Source organism: Oryzias melastigma, linkage group LG12 (genome assembly GCF_002922805.2).
Source record: "Oryzias melastigma strain HK-1 linkage group LG12, ASM292280v2, whole genome shotgun sequence".
Classification (NCBI taxonomy): domain Eukaryota; kingdom Metazoa; phylum Chordata; class Actinopteri; order Beloniformes; family Adrianichthyidae; genus Oryzias; species Oryzias melastigma.
The window spans coordinates 15013721-15034401 of NC_050523.1; the positions used below are offsets into that span (position 1 = coordinate 15013721).

A 20681-nucleotide genomic window follows, 5' to 3' on the forward strand; every position below is an offset into this window, starting at 1 on the left:
GGACGCCATCCATACATCATTACCAAATCTGAGTCCCTGATTGGTCAATGTTTGACCTGGTTTGCAGGGGTGGCACCAGCCTAGCTTGGGGTTGCTATAGCAACTACAAAATTTGCCAAAGTAACCCCAGAAATTTAAAAGGGGCCCGTTTCAATGTTTAGTGAATTTGAGGTCATTTGAGGTCCAATTTGAGCACCAGGCACAGCGTGTTGGTCTGACAGCAACGCCATTCGGCCAGAGCGAACAGAATTCGAATATCTGAGCTGTTGCATCTACCAATCGGGGACTTATTTTAGAAATGTAAAAGTTTCCCTCAAACATTTTGTTTTGGTTTCTTAATAGTTCAATTTCTCAGAATTCCACTCAATGAAATCAGACGATGATTGTTTACAGAAGCGTTTATTACAGCACATACTAGACGACTTTGACAGCCAGAGGAGATAAAATAAAGTGGTAGTGAACCACATCACAGGGGCTTGTTTAATTTTCCCAAAGCTTGATATCCACTCCATGCTTTTCGGAACCTCCAGAACCGTCTGCATAGACCGGTCAGCCGGTGGGGACCGCCCCTCCCTCACAGGGGTAGTGCGGTTTGTCGAGGATGGAGGTCACCACTGGTATAGGCTGTTTTTCCCACTCGCCCTGACAGAAAAAGAATCACATGTATAGTCAAAAAGCTTTAATTTGGGTTAAAAAAAATACACGAGAAAGTGGTTCATATTTAGATTGTTTTGTGTTATGTTGTGAAGTCAAGTATTTTTAATCATTTCGCTGGAAAATAAAACATTGAACAAATTTCCTATTTTTTAAACTGTCCTATTGTTCTATATTTTTTTAAGTACATCTACAGAACTTATTTAGAAGTCCAGCATATTTAACTCTAAATCATACAGCTGCAAAAGTTCCTTACAGTTCATCGTCTCTCATTAATTTTTAATCCATTTGATTTAGAATGCTGACATTATACAAGGAGGATTTTTTTTCTTACAGGAAACGTTGATCAGCTCTTCCGTTGTTTTTTAATTTATTCCCTCTGATCTTAACAACCAGTACAGGAGTCTACGTGTTTACACTGCAGTTTAACAAGCAGCCTCACTTTTGATTCTAAAGCTGGGTTTGAATAGTTCAGTAGGATGTGTTTTGAATTCTATACATTTACATGTCAATATAGAAAAGCTTTCATCTTTACATTATGCTTAAGGATACAGCAGTATGTATACATCAGTGCCAAAAGTATCTCAAGGTCTGTCAGCAGGTTTTTCATGAGAATATTTCATTTTTCCTCGTATATGGAATTCATAGTTGCATGCAAACATGACAGTTATTGTGGCTTTTTTTCCTGCAGAATATACCGCTGAATACTATGCACACATGCTCCAAACATTCACCTCTAACTGTTGAAAGGACATTATTATTATTATATGAGCAGACGCGTGCCGTCCCCCACTTTTCAGAGAGAAAAAGCTTTTACTTCTCGTCCTGTCATGAGCTGTAGCAGTAAACACGTCTACTGAGGCCTGCAGACTGAGATTCTAGATTTTCAGCATTTCTCCGAACAGAGACATCCGGTTCAGAGGAGATTTAGTGTCTTCTGGGTTTTCCTTTTGTCAGTAATCTTTCTAATTTAAAAAAAAAAGTAAACTCTATTAAGTTGGTTCACAGCAGCAGTTTCTCTTTTTTTCTGAGCTCTTTTGGAATTTGTATTTAAATGTTCCAGTAGAAGTTATTTTAATAAACAGTTTACTGCATGCAAATGAATTTAAAAGTTAATAAATGATTGTTTGCTTTTGCTCCTCAGCTTTTCAAATATTGCATTGTTTATCAGGTGTTCTATGTTATGGTAAACAGGAATGACAGGGTAAGTGTCATGTTTGTGAACCACATGTTTTCCAGAGGAGTGTGTTACTGTTGTGACTGGAGACTCACAGGAAAGAGGCGTGCAGTCGACTGATTGCAGTGCATGAAGATGGGCGCCGTGTTGTAAAGAGAGTCTAGCACTTCTCCTGTGAAGTCATCCCAGTGCAACTGAGAAAACTGCTGAGTCACATCCACCTCGCCGCAAACACACTGCTCATTTCCATGGAACCTGGAGGAGTTTGAGCCAAAATCAATTAAAGCCGAACGAAAGTGAGGGAGAAGGAAGTGTCTGAGGCTGTCAGTTGTTGCAGTGTAACTTCACTTAAATAAAGAAGAAAAATGGAAAAATATCATCACTTCTCTATGGAGCCCTGGGCATGACAGTCACATAAAATAAGTTCCCTCCAGTTTATAATTTATGACCACAAATTAGTAAACAGTGCGCACAAATCCGGATTTTGTGGCCACAATTTGGCTTATTAGCATTTTGTGGGCACCACTTAACATTGTGTGTGCACAAATGAGATTTTAGTGGGCACGAATTACCATTCTGTGGACAAAAATTAGTATTTCATTATCTTCTACTCCTACTACTAATTTGTGCACAAACATTATATTAATCGGTGTGCACAAAAATGCAAATTAAATGCACATTTGGAAACAAGATACTAATTTGTGCTCACAAAGTTTTAAAATTTGTGCTAAAAATGCAAATTTGTTTGCACAGAATACTACTTTTTGTTTTCAAAATTCTAATTTGTGTATACAAAATTATAACTTGTATGCACCAAATGCAAATTTTTGTTCTCAAAATCCTGATTTTTTTTTTCTTAAAATGATAATTTATTTACACAAGATGCAAATTTTTTGTTCTCAAAATGCTAATTTGTATGCACAAAAAGCTAATTTTTGCTTTCAAAATGCAACTTTGTGTGCAGAAAATGCTATTTTTTGTTCTCAAAATGCTCATTCGTGTGCGCAAAATACTTCGTTTTGCTCCCAAAGAACCAGTTAATGCTTACGAGATGTTATTAAAAGGTTAATTTGTGCACACCAAATACACATTTTTGCTTAGGAAAGCTAACTTGTGCATACATTATGCTAATATAATGCTAATTTATGCAAAGAAAATACTAATTTTCACTTACAAAATGCTTAATTTATGAGCACAAATTGCTAATTTGTTTACACAAAATACAAATCCATCCATCCATTTTCTTGACCGCCGTGTCCCTCTCGGGGTCGCGGGGGTGCCGGAGCCTACCCCGGCTACTGAAGGGCGAAGGCGGGGTACACCCTGGACAGGTCGCCAGTCTGTCACAGGGCCCAAAATACAAATAAAATGCAAAATATTTTTGTGCATACACATTTATAATAAAATGCTAATTTGCAAACACAAAATGCTGATAAAGAGTAATTTGTGGAAACAATTTGCGTGGTGATTTTCATGTTATGTCCAGGGATGTGTACTAGTCTGACATCAGAGACAAAAAAATTGCTCTAAGGAAGAAAGTAAGAAAGAGAGTGAGACTTCAACCATTTCACAAAAATGTCCAGCCTCTACCTGTTGATGAAATTGAAGTATTTCTGCAGGTATCCCATGTCGACGTGGCTTTTGCAGAGCTCCAGCTGAGTACGAGGGTAGTAGTGAATGTAGTTGACACACATCTCCTCCATGATGCCAAAGCCTCCCTGAGGGAACCAATACAGCACAGTAAACCAAACGCCAGAGAGGCTGGAGAAGATTATTAGTCATACAAAAATATGAATATTGCTCATCACCACTGTGGGCTTGCTCCTGTCTTCTGTGTTGTAAGTACACTTTGTTAAGAGGACATCGCCCTGCGGGATAACGCACAAACAGGCCAGCATTATGTTATAAATAACCTCTAACAGCTACAGTTATGACAATATTTGATCATTTATGACAAGAAGTGACATTTAAAGGTGAAATTGTGAAGAGCAACAACATATTTCCCATTACAAAGCCTTTACTTGTAACTGATAAATATTATTTTGCATTTAAATGTTTTAATGCAATAAATGGGAGAAAGGAATAAACATGAATCACTTCCTTCAAAAAGTAACTGCCAGATTACCCATCATGCTTTTCCACAGTTTCCACAGCATTAGTTACTAAAACAGGAAGTAGTTTTCGACTTACAGGTAAAACGTTCACCATCTTCCGCAGAACTCTGATAGTCTGTAGAAATAAAAACATCTCAAAATTATTACTATTTCAATGAGTTTTGATGAAAAGGAAGAAGTAATAGCTCATTTTATTTTCTATGATCTGAGTGATGTTTTGGTTGATTCTTCTTTTAAACGTTTCTATGAAACTTTCATTATGCTTTGAATAAATCCTTCAGAAGTGTTACTTAAAGGCAGCTTCTGAGGGTTGTCTGAATCCTCCATTAAAGATCCATTAATTCTCTCATTAAGTCTCCATATGCTGAATGACACGTCAGGAGATAAATGAAAGGTTACTCAGATCTGAACAGCAGCTGGATACTTTATCAGCCAGTTTAGCAGATGTTTTCTCTGCTGTACGTCTACAAATACCTGCATTGATGAGTTGTGCAGCTGATACATGACAATTGTTTCTTAAGGTTAGAAATGTTTGCATTCTAAGTTTCTACAGACTCAAAGTCATAAAACAATCAATAGTTTTCTCTCATAAGTTAATAAATTGGTAAGTATTTTTCATCTAAAAACAACTGATGACTTCAGTTAAATACAATGTATTCAGACACAGAAAAACTACACTGAAAATAATAATACAAATAAATAAATGTAATAATGCTAAATCACTTAAACTTATGAGTCAAATTTAATTGTGAAAATGTAAATTAAATTCTTTAATCAGTTTTGTACCAATACCCAGCTATAATTTAATTTATCAGTAGTTGCTGTTTGCTTTTGTTTGAAAATACAGTTTGCAAATTTTTAGCTTAATTTGTCTTTTTTTGTTTGTTTGTTCCCTAAACAGTAATATTACTTTGGGGTGTGCTTGAAATGTCAAAAAATAAAACTTTTTAGTACTTTATGTGCTCAATTTTTTTGCAACTAGTGGTTTGTCAAAACAAATATTGAAATAAAATTCTCATCTTCTAACACAACAAATATTTAGCTTCTTAAAGACAAAAAAAGAAAAAATGTGGTTAATCAAAATCAACATCTATGTGAATTCAAATCTTCTATGTGCAGTTTAGCATGAAGGATAAATGAAACAGATTCCTCTCTATGACGACATTAGTTCAAGCTGAACACGAAATAAAAGTGTCTATTATTATTGAACTGTCAAGAAAAAAAACCCAGATTACTGAAATGTCATGAGACTGATCATGTGAGAGTGTTTTGTCCTCCCCCGTCCCTCTGTAACAACGGAATATTTCAGTTAACAGCAAGTTAGTGAGCAGAGAATTCAGTTTTCCCAGGGGTTTGGAAAATCAATGTATTTTGCGTATTCCCTGTTTAATTTCAACTGAGGATACACATTTGCCTCCAGACAGTTTTGAAATTATTTTAGTTTATCAAGACATTTTGATCCTTGACTTTAGCTCTGTCGACTATAGTGGACCAATGAAGAACCCAGATAAAGTCTTTTAAAAAATACAACCGCTGCAGAGGGCCCCGGTTTATTTTTCACCCGGGACCCCCAAACTGCTAAGTCAGCCAAGTGGAAATGAGGCTTTATCAGGGTGTCATACCTGGTAGTGTGTGCTGAAGTGCTGATCTTCCTGTACCATCTCCACCTCCTTGCCCCCCCTCACCAGAACAGTCCTCACCCCACGACCTGCCAGGTGGGTGTGCAGCTGGGATGCAAAGATATAGATTCCCCCTTGAGGCAAAGCCTTGAGTGACACACACACAAAAGGTCAGAAATCTGTTTTTTTTCTGGAATAATCTCTTTTCAAAACGATTACATTTGACCTGTGTATAAAGATTTGATACGTACAGTCTGAGTACACTTGGATGTGCAGTACCCGGTGAGGTAAAAAATACGTTGTTTAGGAGGAATAGCCATGACAGGAGTGTAAACGAGGCCCAGCTCCATGATCCCTGCGTCATAGGGCCTCAGGCGGCGGGTGTAGTGCAGCCGGATCCCCGATGAGTCATGCCGACCTGCATAAAGAATTCTGAAACTTTCATGTGTTTGACGTAAAGGGTCGCCCACCTGTGGATTCTTCTATAATTGATTGTATTCAATATCCAGCATGATTTCACCCCAACCAAGGCTACGAAACGTGAAATAACGCAGAGCAATATGAATAATTTAAGGTGCAGTTTGTGTCCTTCGAGGAAATTATGTATGAGATTTGAAAGGATTATATAGGAGCTGAATGTTTACTGCACCCCGATGACTAGTATTAAGGTACAAAAAGTTGTTTTAAACACATTTATGTATTTTAAGAGAATGTTCTGCAAGTCTGGAGAAGTTGAAAGATTAAAATGTGTGAGTGAAATGACCCCTTCACACAATTTCCATGAAAAAAATGCCTCCAAAAAGATTCCAAACTATTTTAGATCAAGATTATGGCAGAAGAAAATTAAAAATTGGTGTAAATGTGCAATCTAACACCAAATAACAGATATTTTGCAAGACCAAGTCAGAAATCTAGGAAGTAATTTATTTAAAAACAATAAATTAAGTTGTTTGCTCCAATAAAACAATCTTTGGCTTCAAATAAAAAAGAAACCCTTCTTCCTGTGTGAGAAATGACATGTTCATGCAGTAACTGTGCGTACCGGCAATGAGAAGAGGGTTGTGATAATGGACCTCCAGGCGAAGGAACTTTGAGGAACCCGGACCGCCCATCGCTAAGCCAGCATCCGGAGGATAGTAGAAAGCCTGCAAGCACACACATGCCATGCACATGCATGATTCATTCTTCTTTATTAATGCATAGCACTCACTGAGGTAAAGAATAGATTGTCCTTAATTCTTGAACAATATGCACAAATTCTCTGACAAAAGATTTTTGTCTGATAAGCAAAATGTAAAATTTGTGCATAACATGTAAATATTAATTCAAGCTGGATATATGACTAGTGCTTTAAAAATGCTGCTTTTATTTTGTAAAAGTGAAATTTTATTGTCAAGGATGACTTTTTTTTAAATAATATAAATTGTAGTCTTTGGAAATATGTTTTTCTGTTAGTTGTAAAAATCACTGGGTGGAGTCATTGCAATAACAATTTTTACATTCAAAAACTTCTTATATGTTTGGGTCTTAGATTATAATATTGCTAAAAACCTCCAAACTGCTACCTAGAAGTAAAATATTCTCCTCTCCATCCCTGCTGATGCTGTGGTTGCAGCCGTTTTTTTTTTTTTAAACTTAATACACCTTTTATGCCATTACAGTAAAAGCCCCAGAGACATGTTTTTCTGAATAAGTGCACACACTCTTATGATTTTCCCTCTTTGCATTCACAGAGTATCAGATATTTTGCTCATCTTTCAAACTTCTTTTTTTTTCAGCTTTGATTCCCTCCTGATACTGTGCCAACAAGAATAAAACAACACCGCGAGAAGGTGATGAAAGAGGCCTGAATCCTTCCCAGCTAATCTTGTCTTCACAGCTCACAGAAGGTACCCTGCTTGTTTTTGTTCAGCTGGCAGGTAATTCAAGCGGAGAGGGCCCAGGCGCGCGTGTGATACTGTGCGGAGCTGCACAGAGAAATACGGTGACAGCCTCGCCGGTCCTTGTCTGGTTTGCTTTATGTGGCCGGCGGGCTGCTTGCTTGCTCAGCCGCCTTAATGTCACCCACTGGTTGAGGGAGATTTTGAATTCTTTTTTTGTGTTGTTTGGGTCTTTTTCTGTGTTTTAGGAGGCAGAAATGAAAGCTACAGGTGAAGGATCTGGGAAAAAAAACACATCCAGGGCATTCTCTTCGTTTCTGGAGGTGGCAAAGTTCGGCCGTGGAGAACTAATGAAGAGAAGTTCTATGTGAGCTGACCTGAGTGAACTGCTGGTAATTGAAAAAGTGTGAGATGGAGGTACAAAAATTTCAATCAAAGTGAAAATATGTGCAGAAAATGTGTTTTAAAAAGATAGAAAACTTTCAGTGATGGCTCAAATAACATGGAGGTGTAGTGGTTAGCACGGTTCCTTCACAGTGAGAAGGTCTTTACATGTTCTCCTCATTCATGCGTGGGTTTTCTCTCAACACTCCAACTTCCTTCCACAGACAAAAACTTGCTTCAGGTGTTTTTTTTGTTGTTGTTGTTGTTGACTTTAAGTGGTAATTGTGAGTGTGTATTTGGTTGTCTGTTTGTGACTCTGGAATGGACTCGCAACTTGTTCAGGTCGTACTCAACCTTGACGGCAAAGTGACCCGCATAACCCTGCACAGAATGAAGCAGGAACTGAAGGTGTACACATAAGAATGTACATAGAAACACAAAACCTTTCTACACACAAATTTAGAAAAAAAAATCTTAACAAGTCTCCTGATGAGAGTTTGTTTTTCTTTTAAAGACTTAAGTGGTTTAAAGTGATAACCTGTCCCTGAACCATTTATTACACATTGATCTCCTGTATGATTGCATAAGTGTTAATTCATCCCACAAAGTGCAGGTTTTGTTTTCAGGTTGCCAATAAAATCCTTGGTGTTGTCATGCCCCCCCCGTTCCCTCCTTCTAGACACGCCTTTGTCAACCAATAAAGGATTTAACTAAATAGTAAAAAATGTTACTAATTTGAGTAAATTGTAGATATAAATTCTTAAATTCAAGATAGTCCACAAACCAAAGGGAGGATGTCTGTGTGGACGCATGCATTGAACATACACACAAACAGATTTAACTCAATGATTCAGAGCAGCCTGCAGGGCCAGATGTTCCCAGCAGTGTCCCAATAAAACCAAAGGATGCTGTCTGGTTACTTGGTTTGGTACTAAGAGTTGTCCATCCCAATTGCAACTAAGAAATAAGTTTTTTGCGTTCCAATCAAATCAAATCAAATCAAATCAAATCACATCAATCCGAATTATATAGCACTTCTTTATACATGTTAACCCAAAGTGCTGTACACCAAAATAAATATTATAAGAAAAGTAAATCCATGTAAAAAAACAACAGAAAAAAACATTAAAACAATAAAATAAGGACAATTATTTTTTTTAGTCTTCAGAGTATCCATGCAGGATATTTGGAACATATTTATCACTCCTTGTATTATTTTCAAGATCAAAGAATTAAGTTTCCTGTGAAATAAAAAATAATCTTCTTTATCCTGTTAACCGTTTCATCATTTTTTAAGTGTGAAGTCCAGTGAGAACTACAATAAAACCAACCCTAGCAGCTGTTTTTACAGTTTCAGATTATCCTAAAAAATCAACCTTATATCTTTTTAACTTAAAAGTCAGCATCTTCATAAAAAACAGAACAAAACAAAACAGATTTCCAATTATTTGTAGATTGGAAAAACTAAATAGACTCTGGTAGCTAATAGTAAAACAGAAGTCTCTCCTGATGATTGACGTGTCCATACACAACTCTCGTGTGTGTCTATTTGTGTATTTGTGAAGTTTAGGAGTGTTTCTATGTATAGTTGCTCATCCCACATGCAGAGTCTTTATGAATGGGCTGCGTGGGATCAGCTCGGCCTGATAAAGAAGCATTTCTGGGCTTTAGATTTCATGCGTGGGAGCTTTTGTTTGTCTCTCCGAATATTCAGCAACATTGTTGTTGTGGTTCTGGATTCTGCTCCATTTAGTCAATCTGCATTTTAAACCTTTTGCAAACACATTATTCAATCTTGGAGAATGTTTTAAATACTTTCCTTGGTTTGATGGTTGAGTTTCCTGTTGATGATGGGTTGTCTCAACGTACCTCTGCTCCCATGGCCCATGCGGCCAGAACGTGGCGGCAGTAGTTGAGTTTTCGTGGTTTCATGTTGTCGTCACAGGAGCCGCTGTATTGAGGAACGTCCTTCATGTCAGGGGAGCATTCGAACACTTCGATGTGATGTACAATGGCCTCGTTACCTGGAGTTATCACTGACTCATACTGACAGGAAAACAGATATAAAGCAGAAGCATCATACCTTTTTATGTGCTCAATAAATTACCAAGGTTAATGTCTGCTGTGAAAAGCATCACTCGAGTTTCTAAACAAAGAAATGAAGCCGCCTCGTACACCCACAACACTGCAAACACATTCAGGACTGAGTGTTTTTCAGCGCTCTTCATACCATGACGATGTGATTCTTGGGCATGTTTTCAGGCAGCTTTTGGATGAAGCACCAGTAGGTGGTCTCCTGACTCGGTATGATGACATCAGGGGCCACGACATCCATTGTCTGCACATCTGGGCCCAGAGTGGGCGACGGGTCATCGGGACGAAGCATCAACACCCGCTGCAGTCCTGTGTGGATCCTGGAAAGGTTCAGCTCCTCCAGAGAGGCAAGAGGCTGATCCAGGAGCCCATAGATGATGTGCACAGTTCCTTCCTGGTAAAGGAGCAGAGAACTGCACTTCAAATCTCTCTCTGGCTAATGTTCTTTCTGGATAAAGTGATGGGGATGTTTTTATTTATTTTTTTGGTTTGTTGTCATAGTGATGAGTATTGAGTTCATGTCTGCTGCACAGAGGTGGAACATGGAACCATGAGAACCCTGATCAGTGGAATACATACTTTAATGCACAGAGAGTTTTAAAAAAAGCATAAAGGAAAAAAAAGACATACACAAGTATGTGTGTGTGTGTGGGTGTGTATAGATGTATAAATGTATAGATAGATACACTGAAAAAACTGAATGAGTGAACTAATTAACAAAAATTCTTTCTTTTGTAACATTTGAATAATACATTTTTGACAAATTAAAGTTTGAAGTTGATGGTTTACTCAATTTAGAAATGTATTTTTGATTTAAAAAAAAAATATTTTCAAATGTAACAAATTACAGAACTTTTGTTACTTCATACAATGTTTCACTTTTTACAGAGCAGATAATAGAAACTAAGATAGACAGATAGATAGCAGTCCTGCAGCCCTGACCTTAACCCGAGGTTAGCTTTTGGCTGTGTTGGTTTTGAGCCAGGATGACCAGAACAACCACAATGGCTGTCTTCCAACAAATGTTGTTTGGAAATTGGGATGTGGTCCCACAGCAGTGTGTGACCAGCACGAGGAGGAGTAGCACACTACTGCAGCTCCTGTTTCTTCAACAAATGAATTATTGCCAATGTATTTCTCTAGATTTTATTTATCCAATCCAACAAACAAGAGCCAATGGCAAAAAAAGCACTTTGGCAGGGACATTTTTTTTTTTTGCTGGTCTCAACCCACATCAGATCCTGCTTTTTTACATGTATAAAAATGCATTACAAACCCTTGGAAGCTTATTGTACTTGACATTCTTGCTAGAAGGAGAGGATCAACTACATCCAAAGTGCATTAGCCCACACTGCTCCCATACCCTCAGCACCAAAAGAAAAGTGGAGAATAGTGACAATTTATTATCCTAATTTCAATTCCTTTTTGCCCCATATTTCCATTTCTATTTCTTTGATTTGTTTCTTTTTAACGGCCACCCACAGAGTTGTCAAAAACAGGCTTCCCTCACCTCTATGAGGTAGTCTTTAGGATCGCAGGTGCTAAACGGTCTTTTGAAGAGCAGATAGAATCCATCCGCTTTTTCTTTGGCCTCAATCAGCTCATAGTCTTGTTGGCTGTCCAGCGATACATGACCCTCACTGTCACTCCATGCATCCTAAAAGGGAAGAAAGCTACAAACATCACACACATAGGGCTGCAGAAAGTGATCGTGATCTTTGAGGGGATCCATGTCAATAAAAGCTAAACAGTTTCAAAATCTTAATAGACATGAGAGCAAGAAAGGAGTTTTTCCACAGAGAATTAAAGCACAAAAGTGAAAGTGTGGCAGTTGGTGTTGTGAAAGCATCCCATCTTGCAGCACAGGATGTTCTCCTTCTCTGCCAGAAGGCTTTTGCGGCGACTCGGTCTATCTGCTTCTGTTATGTTTCTCACATTTGTACCTGTCCAGAATAACACCTAAAATCTCTTTCTGTATTTCAGTCCCCCTCTTTGTTACTCTTACATAACTGTTCCGCACAAACTGCAACAATTCTGCAGCCAGTATATTTTATAAAGAAAACAGGGAGGGCAAATCTATAAAAAAATATGTGCTAAATTATGTGTCTGTGATTGCTTTAGATTCAACACATAACAGGAGAGGAATAAATAGTAAAACTAAGCTTGAGGTTTTGTAGTCTGGTGGGTTTTTATATAAATATATATATTTTAGCTAAACTGATTAGGAAGAAACTATGCATTACATCACTTCCTGACTTCACTATCACTACATCAGCTTTGATTATGAGCCAAAGCAACGATTCTCTTCCGGAAAGACAAAAAATAAGCTTATATTAGGAAAGACTGTAGACTTTCATCTGACAAATGACTCTCTTTGCGATCATGAGATAACTTGAGTTTAATCTGTCTTGTGAGAACTGCTTCTTGTTCTTTTTGTTTTCTGGTTCGACTCTTTGTTCTACAACACACCCAGTTAAAACAAAAAGGCTGTTGCACCTGAGTGCATCTAAACAATGAAGTTCACATTAAACACCTTGACAATCACAGCTGCTGTCGCCAATTAATCTGTCATTTTCATTTACAGACAGGAACTGCAGATTATTTCCCTCCTGATGACATTTCAATTATTCAATCAAAAACTCATCATGTTTTTGGCATTTTTAACATGTTCTTGTGGTATTTTTCTGATGATGGAGGACATTTATAAAGAAAATTCAGATTAAATGTTTCTTTATTCAAATTGAAGTGAATCAGGGGTTGATGAAAAAAAAATTTGTTTTCCCCGTCTAACTGGACGCCTGGATAACTACAAAATTGCTCGCCATTGTTGTTGAACCAACAATGTTAGTTTGAGGCTGTGAGGGCCGTAAGCTAGTGGGAGAGCATTTTAACACATGGATGATGGGGAGTAGGGGGGGGGCTTACTCAGAGGTGAATTTCTAATCAACTTCTGCCATTTGGTAGAAATTAAGTATAAAAAATACATTTTTTATAATCACAATTAATAAACCACTAGGAATGCTTTTATAGCAGAAAATGTGATGATAATTCACTTTTATATAAAGGTATATTATTTTGATAACCTTTGTTGAATGTTTATTTTCAATTAGTAATGTGGTTGTTAAAAGTTTTTTTCAAAAGCTGTACTTTAGTGTAAGTGCAAATCAACAGGATATGAAGGAAGGAATAAAGAATGAAGAGAGAAGATTAGGTCACATTTAATCATTTTGTTTGAAAAAAAAAACATTTTCATGCGAATTTTATCCAAACCTCAAGTGTTTTTTCCACAAACCTTCAAGAAGAAAAAAAATCTCTCTCTTCTCAGGGTCAGGCGTTAATCATTTTTTTCTCTTGTGTGTTTTAATTAAAATTTCCGATATAAACTACTAAGAACTGTGTAAATTAGAGGACTTCTTATGTGCAGCGTGCTTTGTCTGACTGTTTACCCAACAATCAGAGGCTATGATAACTAGTGAGCTTTTTTAATTCCTCACAAAGTTTCCGATTTCAACTTTTAATTATAGAAAAATGACATCCACCATCATTCTGCAGATGTATTATTTAAAGGAGGCAATCATAGCTGAAGTTACTGCAGCTGCTTCCAGGAATCCTTAAACAAGGAATGGAAATCAAAAATGATTTAGAGTTTCATTTCGATGAATATTTTTGCAGGAAGATAAAAATCTAACAACATTGAGAGTTAGATTTATTAAATAAGCCTGTGTGTGGCAAAATGGAAATAAGGCGGCTTGCACATCTTAATTAGCACAGGAATTCAACTTTGATATGCAAATATCTGCTAATGGCTCCCAGAAGAATTTCAGCTATTAGTGCAGTTTGAGTGATTTCCAATTAGTAGGAACAAATAACATCTTTAATGAATATGTGATCATGAAACAGATCCATACTTTATACAAAAAAAAATCATCAAATCCTTGTGCGTTTAAGATTTTTCCTTTTATTGATCATTTCTCAAAACCATTTCTAGTAGAGGGGTTTATATATCAGAGGCCTGCTTACCCCAAAGTAACTCTTGGTCCCAGAATCCCACAGCACCACCAAATCCGCATTGGTCAGCTCACCGCGGTCAGACATCCCCAGGACCACTCCGTGTTTGAGCTTCGCCACCTGCAGCTCCATGTAGATCTCCTGTTTGGCGTAGCTGATGTTCCAGGCTAGCAGAAGCTCGCCGTGGGGGTCAAGGGGTGCGCGGAAAGGCATGGGGAGAGGCGGGAGAGATCTGGAGGGACTTTGTTTGATACTCGACACATCAACAGGAACAGAGGGTGCCTGGTAAGAAGCCACCAAAATGACCATCAGTGCAGCCAGAGCCGTGAAGTACATGATGGTGACATCCTGAAGCCGCAGGTGCTTGTTGAAGATCCTCATAGCTGTAAAGATAGATAGTTCCTCCAAACTTCTTCTTTTTTTAAACTTTTGTTTATATTATCCTGTCAGTGTCTTTGGAAAAAATTCAAAGATAGTTTCTCCAGTGCTGCAGTCAAATCTGAATGACAGAAACTTTTCAGTTTCTCCTTCTTTGATTTTAGATGAAGGTAGGTTTCCCTCCAGCAATCAAGCGAAGGACTTTTCCGACTCTAAAAACTTTGAAACGTCTAAACAAACAGCTTTTCGGTCTTCAGATTCATCTGAAATAAAGCCTTATGGGTATTGTCTCTTCCCTGTGAGCCGCTTCTCTCTGAACCTCTTTCAGCTGTCTTGTTTTTTAAAAGACTCCTCCCTTATGAGTTGCCTGTTTTTATCCAGCCTAATGCTATTACATTTGTTGAGGAAAATTGGATTGTATTCTTTATGCCTCAGGGTCAGGCATGATTCTGCACATCTGCAGGACCCTAATTGATCCAAATTCAACCATGGACATTATCAATGGAAATCAGTTTTGACTAAATTAACCGCTGTATCTTCTTTTTTCTTATTCCTTTTTACACTAATATACATTTTGAGACAAATCAGGCTTTTTATGTGTTAGATTTTATACATTTAAGAGGGGCTGTGAGTACCTGCGGAGCCACAAACAAGACATTAAAGCATTAGGCCCTCCTTGAACCACGGCCTGAGGCTGTGGTAGACCTAATCAAGCTGTCAATTGAAGGTTTTAGAAAACAAAAGAGACACTGTTTAAAGGCTTAAAAGTGCCTGTGGAAACGTGTGTGCATGCGCTTATGTGTGGTTGCGTTTGCTAAGATAACAGCAGGTGAGTTTAAGTGGATGATTGCATTTAACGGGATGACAAACTTGTCTTTGGAATGACCCAACCTCTCCCAGCAAACACAGGACTTAAGGGGTTCTGCTGTTTGGATTTGAAGAAGCTTTAGTTCAGGATCTTGAAGATTTTTAATCTAAAATTGTTGCAATGTCACAAAATAGATAAATAAGCTAAACTAAAACAAAAGATTTACAATCTGGTTGAATTTAGTTTTACTATTTGCTGAGCCAACCATGCACATTTCAGTTTTTACTTTTTAAATAAAAGTGAAATTTAGAAATGATAGAACTGATATAGCTCATTTAACACCAGTACTTGTTTGTACTATGGCCTGAAGAAGCCACATTCTGTAATTTAAGAAAATAAAAATTCAATTTTGTAAAACAAAAATAATTTTCAGAAATCAAGTTTAAAAAAAAATAAACAAAATAAGTAACTGGAAAAGGTACAATGGGACATGGCTGATTGGATAATGACATGTGTCCATCATTTCAATTGAAAGTCATTTGGGATGAAGTGAAACTGGATAATCATAAAACTTTTATTAGTATGTGGACATTAAAGACACATTTGAAAAAATTCAAATGTCATCATCCAATTTGGTTATTTTTTTGGAATTGTGTTTTGGTTTCTGGAACTTTGCATTGATTTCTAAAATGTAATTTGTCTTGCTTTTTAATGTTCTTGCCTTTATTGGTTTGATTTGCACTTCAGTGTTCTTAACTGAAAAAACATCTGTTTTAAATACAAAGGAACATGATTTCCGTTCACTCCCCTTTGATACTGATGACTACATGAATAAAGCAATGCCAAATGAATAATTCAGTTTCACTAAAACATGGAAAGAACATCGATCCTCGTGCTTGTTGTTCTTTGATTAAGAACATAAATCCAAATCGTCTTTGATGGACTCAACTCTATCCGTTTCATCAAACCCCTGAGTTTGCCTTTCAGACGAGGAAAAGCTTCAGATCAGAGCAGGCAGGATGACAGAAAGGCTGCCATTGTGTTGGCTAATGTAATAAAGACTGCTGGTCCCTCAGGCACAAACGGAGATCAGTGAGTCTAGTCTGTATGCCTTTTGTGAGGCTCAGCGATCATGTCTTTTTCTCCGTGTGTGTCACTTTCTTACAGTAATGGCTTCTTTTTCATCTTTTATATTGTGGCACTTTGGCCTCTTTTGTCAGTTTCTTTTTCCTTAGGAGATCAGGGTTTCTTCCACTCCCTGCTATCTCACTATGCTCACTTGTCTCTCTACTGCCACCTCTTATTTGTCAGTCAACAAATGAGACGAAATGCTGCAAAGTCAGCTTTAGTTTGAATGTTTTAGGGAATGCAGAGCTTGATAAAATTGTGCCTCTCTGTGTAATTATGTCTGTAGGTTGATGCTAAACGGTCTGGAGTTTTCCTTTGATAGCATACTACTAAAACATACTCTGAACACTGAGTGTTATGGTCAGTGTTACAGAAAAACATCTATTTTAATGCAACAACTTTACCGTTTTGCATCATTATGTTCCTCTTTGTAGTTTTTATGGTTTGTGTTGCATGCTGATACCTTATTGTTTTCTTGTGAACATCCAGTGAAGAAATGGAAATGCTAAAATCAATAAACATTTTTCAGTGAAACCAAGAGAACTAACAAATAAATACCAAACTTAAGACTCTAAAACTAGAAAATATCTTCTGCGATTTCAAACTGTGACCATCCCTGACATCTCTAGATCCCAATTAAAAAAATAGATAAGGATTATGGTAACTATGTATTAAAAAAAGGTAATAGTGGTGCAATTATATCAATTCACTTCCCCAGTGCCTTTTAAGTAATTAATAAACTCAATTTGACACACCTAATATTTAATGGCTTCAGTGTGCAATGTTCTGTGTGTAAGAGCAAATGTGTGTATGTATGATCATTAGAATGCCGTCATTTACATGCATGTATGTGGATGTATACTGTTTATATGTAGAAATTGTGTGTGTAAAAGTACGTGTTTTTTTATTTTCTTTTTAACGACCCACTCCAATGAAAACTTTGTTTTTGCTTTTTTTAACTCGTTCTTGTAGCATTTTTCTCATGATGGAGGACAAATATAAAATAATTTAACATTAAAACTGCATTTCTATTTCTTTATTCAAATTGTGATGGATCAGGATCAGATTAAAACCCACGGTTTCAAAAAGCTCAGGTTTGTAACGCAGTAACAGGCCGAAAGTCTCCCTTCTATGCTCCAATTCTGTTGCATCCACTTTCAGACATATTGGTTCATTCACGTCTTCATTTTTATTGTCTGAACTGCTTAAAACTATATGGCTGCAAAGCCCTGATATTGCTCGTCATGTTTTTGCTACGCTAAAGTTAGCGTGAGCTTTTGAGGTGCTAGCAGGAGGGAATGCAATCAAAGGGTTGATGGGAAATTAGCTAAGGCTGCCCACAGCTAGAAGGAACATTTCTGATGAGCTCCTGTAATTATGTCTTAAAAAAACTACACAATTTTTTTATTTTGGGTAAATATGACATAATCATGATTAAAAAACAACTGGAAACAATTTTACAAAAGAAAACATGTATAGTTGGAGTGGGAATTGAAATGTTTTCCAATGAAATTATGAGTAATGATCCCAACCTATGGATGATAAATCAATGTATATCCTTATCAAAATAAGTAGTCAAGTTTTTAAAAATTAAGATAGTATATTTTTAGTTTACTTTTTAGGTACTTATTAGAGATAAACGTTACAAGTTCATAAGTTCATGTTAAGTACTCTTAGATTATACTTAGAAATATACTACAAGTCTAAATATACTTAGCGTATATTTATCACTGTCCTTAAACATTTTCTTACACACCATTAAATGTGAAGTAGATGTGTTCTTGGGATATTTCAAGTATATTCAAATTTTATTTTAATACACTAATTATTTGAGGTTATTGTAAAATAAAAGCAAACCTTAAAAGCTACATTTGATATACTTCAAAGTGTACTTTCATAAACTTGTAGTTAACTTAAAATGTATTGCCAGTAAACTAGTACTATACAAGAAAGGTTACTATAAGTATACTCCTAAATATATTTTTTAAACTAAAAGTGGGCCAATTTATCCCTAAGAAGTATACTTGTTAGTAAACTGTCAATGTACTTTTTTAGTGTACTTGGTACACTTCGGAAAATATACTGTACTTCTCTATACTTAAGAATACTTTAAAACATATACTTTAAATATACATATTTTTGGTCTGGGTAGCTATATACAACTCTTATATATATAGCTCTTTTAGTTTCTTTATGGATAAGCCGGTTTTTGCACAAGATATAGAAAAAATCAAAGAAAGTGATTGCCTTGATGGAAACAGTGTTAAAATGTATCTAATTCCCCTGGAAACTTCTGCTATATGATGAAAAAGTGGGTAAAAACATCATAAATGCATGGAGTAAGGAAGGATCTGGCCTTCGCTTATTTAAGGAAAAAACACTGACATTTACTGAAGAGATCATCAAGTAAAAACAAAGTTCTTGCTCCGACTTCACAAATGTTTTCAGTCATGTTTCAGTTTGAATCTCTTCATCTTTGTCTCCATCACAGAACTCCTGCATTCTGATATATTCATGCTGTGGGCAGCTGTAATTTCCCAGCCCTGCTGTGGTTTCCTTCACAACACATGCAAAGTATCTTATTTTCAAAGCTGCAGTGTGTAGGATGGACAACCCAGCAAGACTCAAACTCAAGAGTGTGAGATTTAAAGTTTTATTTAAAAGATTGGAGGAGTTGAGCGGAGGCTCGCAGCAGCAGCAGCTGAGGGTACGCCGACATGAGTCTCCCGGTGGCTGGAGATAAAGGAGACAAGGCGAGCCTTTTTGGGTGAGAACAGGAGGGGTGAGCTGCAGGAGGATCAGTCTAACTTGAGTTTTGGTTGACATAAAACTTAGCTGACAAGAGTGAGGCTGACGACTGCTGGCAGGCGACACTGGGAGGTAAGTGGAGGATAAATACTGAGTTAGAGTGGACCAAAAAAACCTGCACAAGGACAAAATCTCTTACTCCTTCTGTTTCCAGGAGGTGGCGAGAGAGGAAGTCAACCAAAAAAGAAGTGGAAAAAGGAAAAACATGACCCAAAGCATTTTGATTTGAACCTTTATCACTAAAATTATCAGAGGAGAAGCCATTTAGATGTTTTAAAGAAAACTAAATCTCAATCTCTTCAACAAAAACAGATTTGAGGATGTTGAAGATAAACTTATCTGCCTGTAATCTTGATAAATAAATGTTCAGCGGTCAGATATTCTTGTTTTATAGCCCCATGTTTACATGTCGTTTGCAAAAACATGTTGGTTTTTCTTGTTTTTTTGGAACTTCAAAGTTGTTCATTTAAGACATGAATTTATAATTAACTTTCTTAGTGGGATTAGGAATTGCTAACTTTGTCATCATCTTACTAGTTTCCAAAAATAAACTTTTGCATCTTCCATTTTCTGTTTCACAGTGATCACTATTTCATCTCTTCGCCCTAAAGTTGCATCTCCTCACTGTAACTGTGAATTCATTGCTGAAGTTACACTACAGAGATCGTATTATGTTGGAGGCCCCTAAGCATGCAAGGCCACAAGGCATGACCCACTTTTGCCTGAATCTTTGGTAATTTGAGGCTAAACCAAAGTCTGTGAGGATCTCTTAACTCATATTCAGCCCTATTGGAATCAAATCTTAATGTAGTTTCAGAATAAAAACTCAATATTAGTTAAGCAAACCACTCAAATTCACTTTTCCGTACTTAATCAAACACACACTCACACATTGTGTGGTAAGTGCACACAGAGATGGAGAGAGAGCATAAAAGCACAAAAAGCATGAAAGCAGAATTCACCTCCACATGACCAATCCAGCCTTCTCATTCTCTACTTTTATAAATATTTCAACACCACACCCTCTCAGGGTGCACTAATCTCCATTTCTGTGAGTTTGAATAATGAATGCAATCAAAACTCACACTTCTAGCCTTAACGCCGCCTCAAACTGCCCCTCGACTGATCTGGAAATGAGAAGCAAAGCAGTCTTGAGATGGTTAATTAGAGGAGGGAGAGGTGGAAAGACAGAAAAAGGAAAGAGAGATAAAAAAGAAGAAAGGAGAAACTGACTTTAGGAGGAGATTGTGGCAAAAATGGCTCTTTGGATCAGATCACAGAGGGAGGAGGGAGGTTCAGAGAGCGCTAGAAAGGAGGGGTTAAAAAATGACTTCTTCTTGGGTTGGAGGTGTCCATCAACTATATTGAGCTCGATGAAGCTCTTATTAATAACAAACTGTGATCTTGTTCTTTCAAATTGACTATCTTGGTAGAGAACAGAGACAGACTTACCATAAAGCAAAGGTAGGGTAATGCTTATATATATGCCAAGCTGAAGACTTAAAATATTTCAAAATCTTTCTAAAATAATTTTCATGGCCATCATTATTTGATTCTGTCATAATAAAAGAAGGAAAAAAAGTCACTGAGATGGTATAAGATCACTCATGTGAAAGTGTTTCATCCTAA

The 20681-nt window shown here is 36.9% G+C and overlaps 2 protein-coding genes across 2 annotated transcripts in view; one reads left to right on the top strand and one right to left on the bottom strand.

Annotated features, from left to right (window-relative positions):
• Window positions 1-2023, top strand: part of sardh (sarcosine dehydrogenase) — a 29256-nt gene extending 27233 nt beyond the window's left edge. The window contains exon 22 of the mRNA XM_024298904.2: window positions 1894-2023. Within this exon, the coding sequence (XP_024154672.1) occupies window positions 1894-1914 (21 nt within the window). The 3' untranslated portion in view covers window positions 1915-2023. The remainder of the gene's footprint in view (window positions 1-1893) is intronic.
• On the bottom strand, window positions 384-14631 carry dbh (dopamine beta-hydroxylase (dopamine beta-monooxygenase)). The gene is made up of 12 exons (XM_024298906.1): window positions 13943-14631; window positions 11433-11579; window positions 10059-10316; window positions 9698-9874; window positions 6607-6709; window positions 5816-5982; window positions 5568-5711; window positions 4022-4060; window positions 3640-3699; window positions 3422-3549; window positions 1927-2086; window positions 384-642 (listed from the first exon to the last, which is right to left on the bottom strand). Exons 1-12 carry the CDS (start codon window positions 14309-14311, stop codon window positions 550-552), a joined length of 1845 nt encoding a protein of 614 aa, XP_024154674.1. The 5' UTR covers window positions 14312-14631; the 3' UTR covers window positions 384-549.
• Window positions 14632-20681: the final 6050 nt, after the last annotated feature.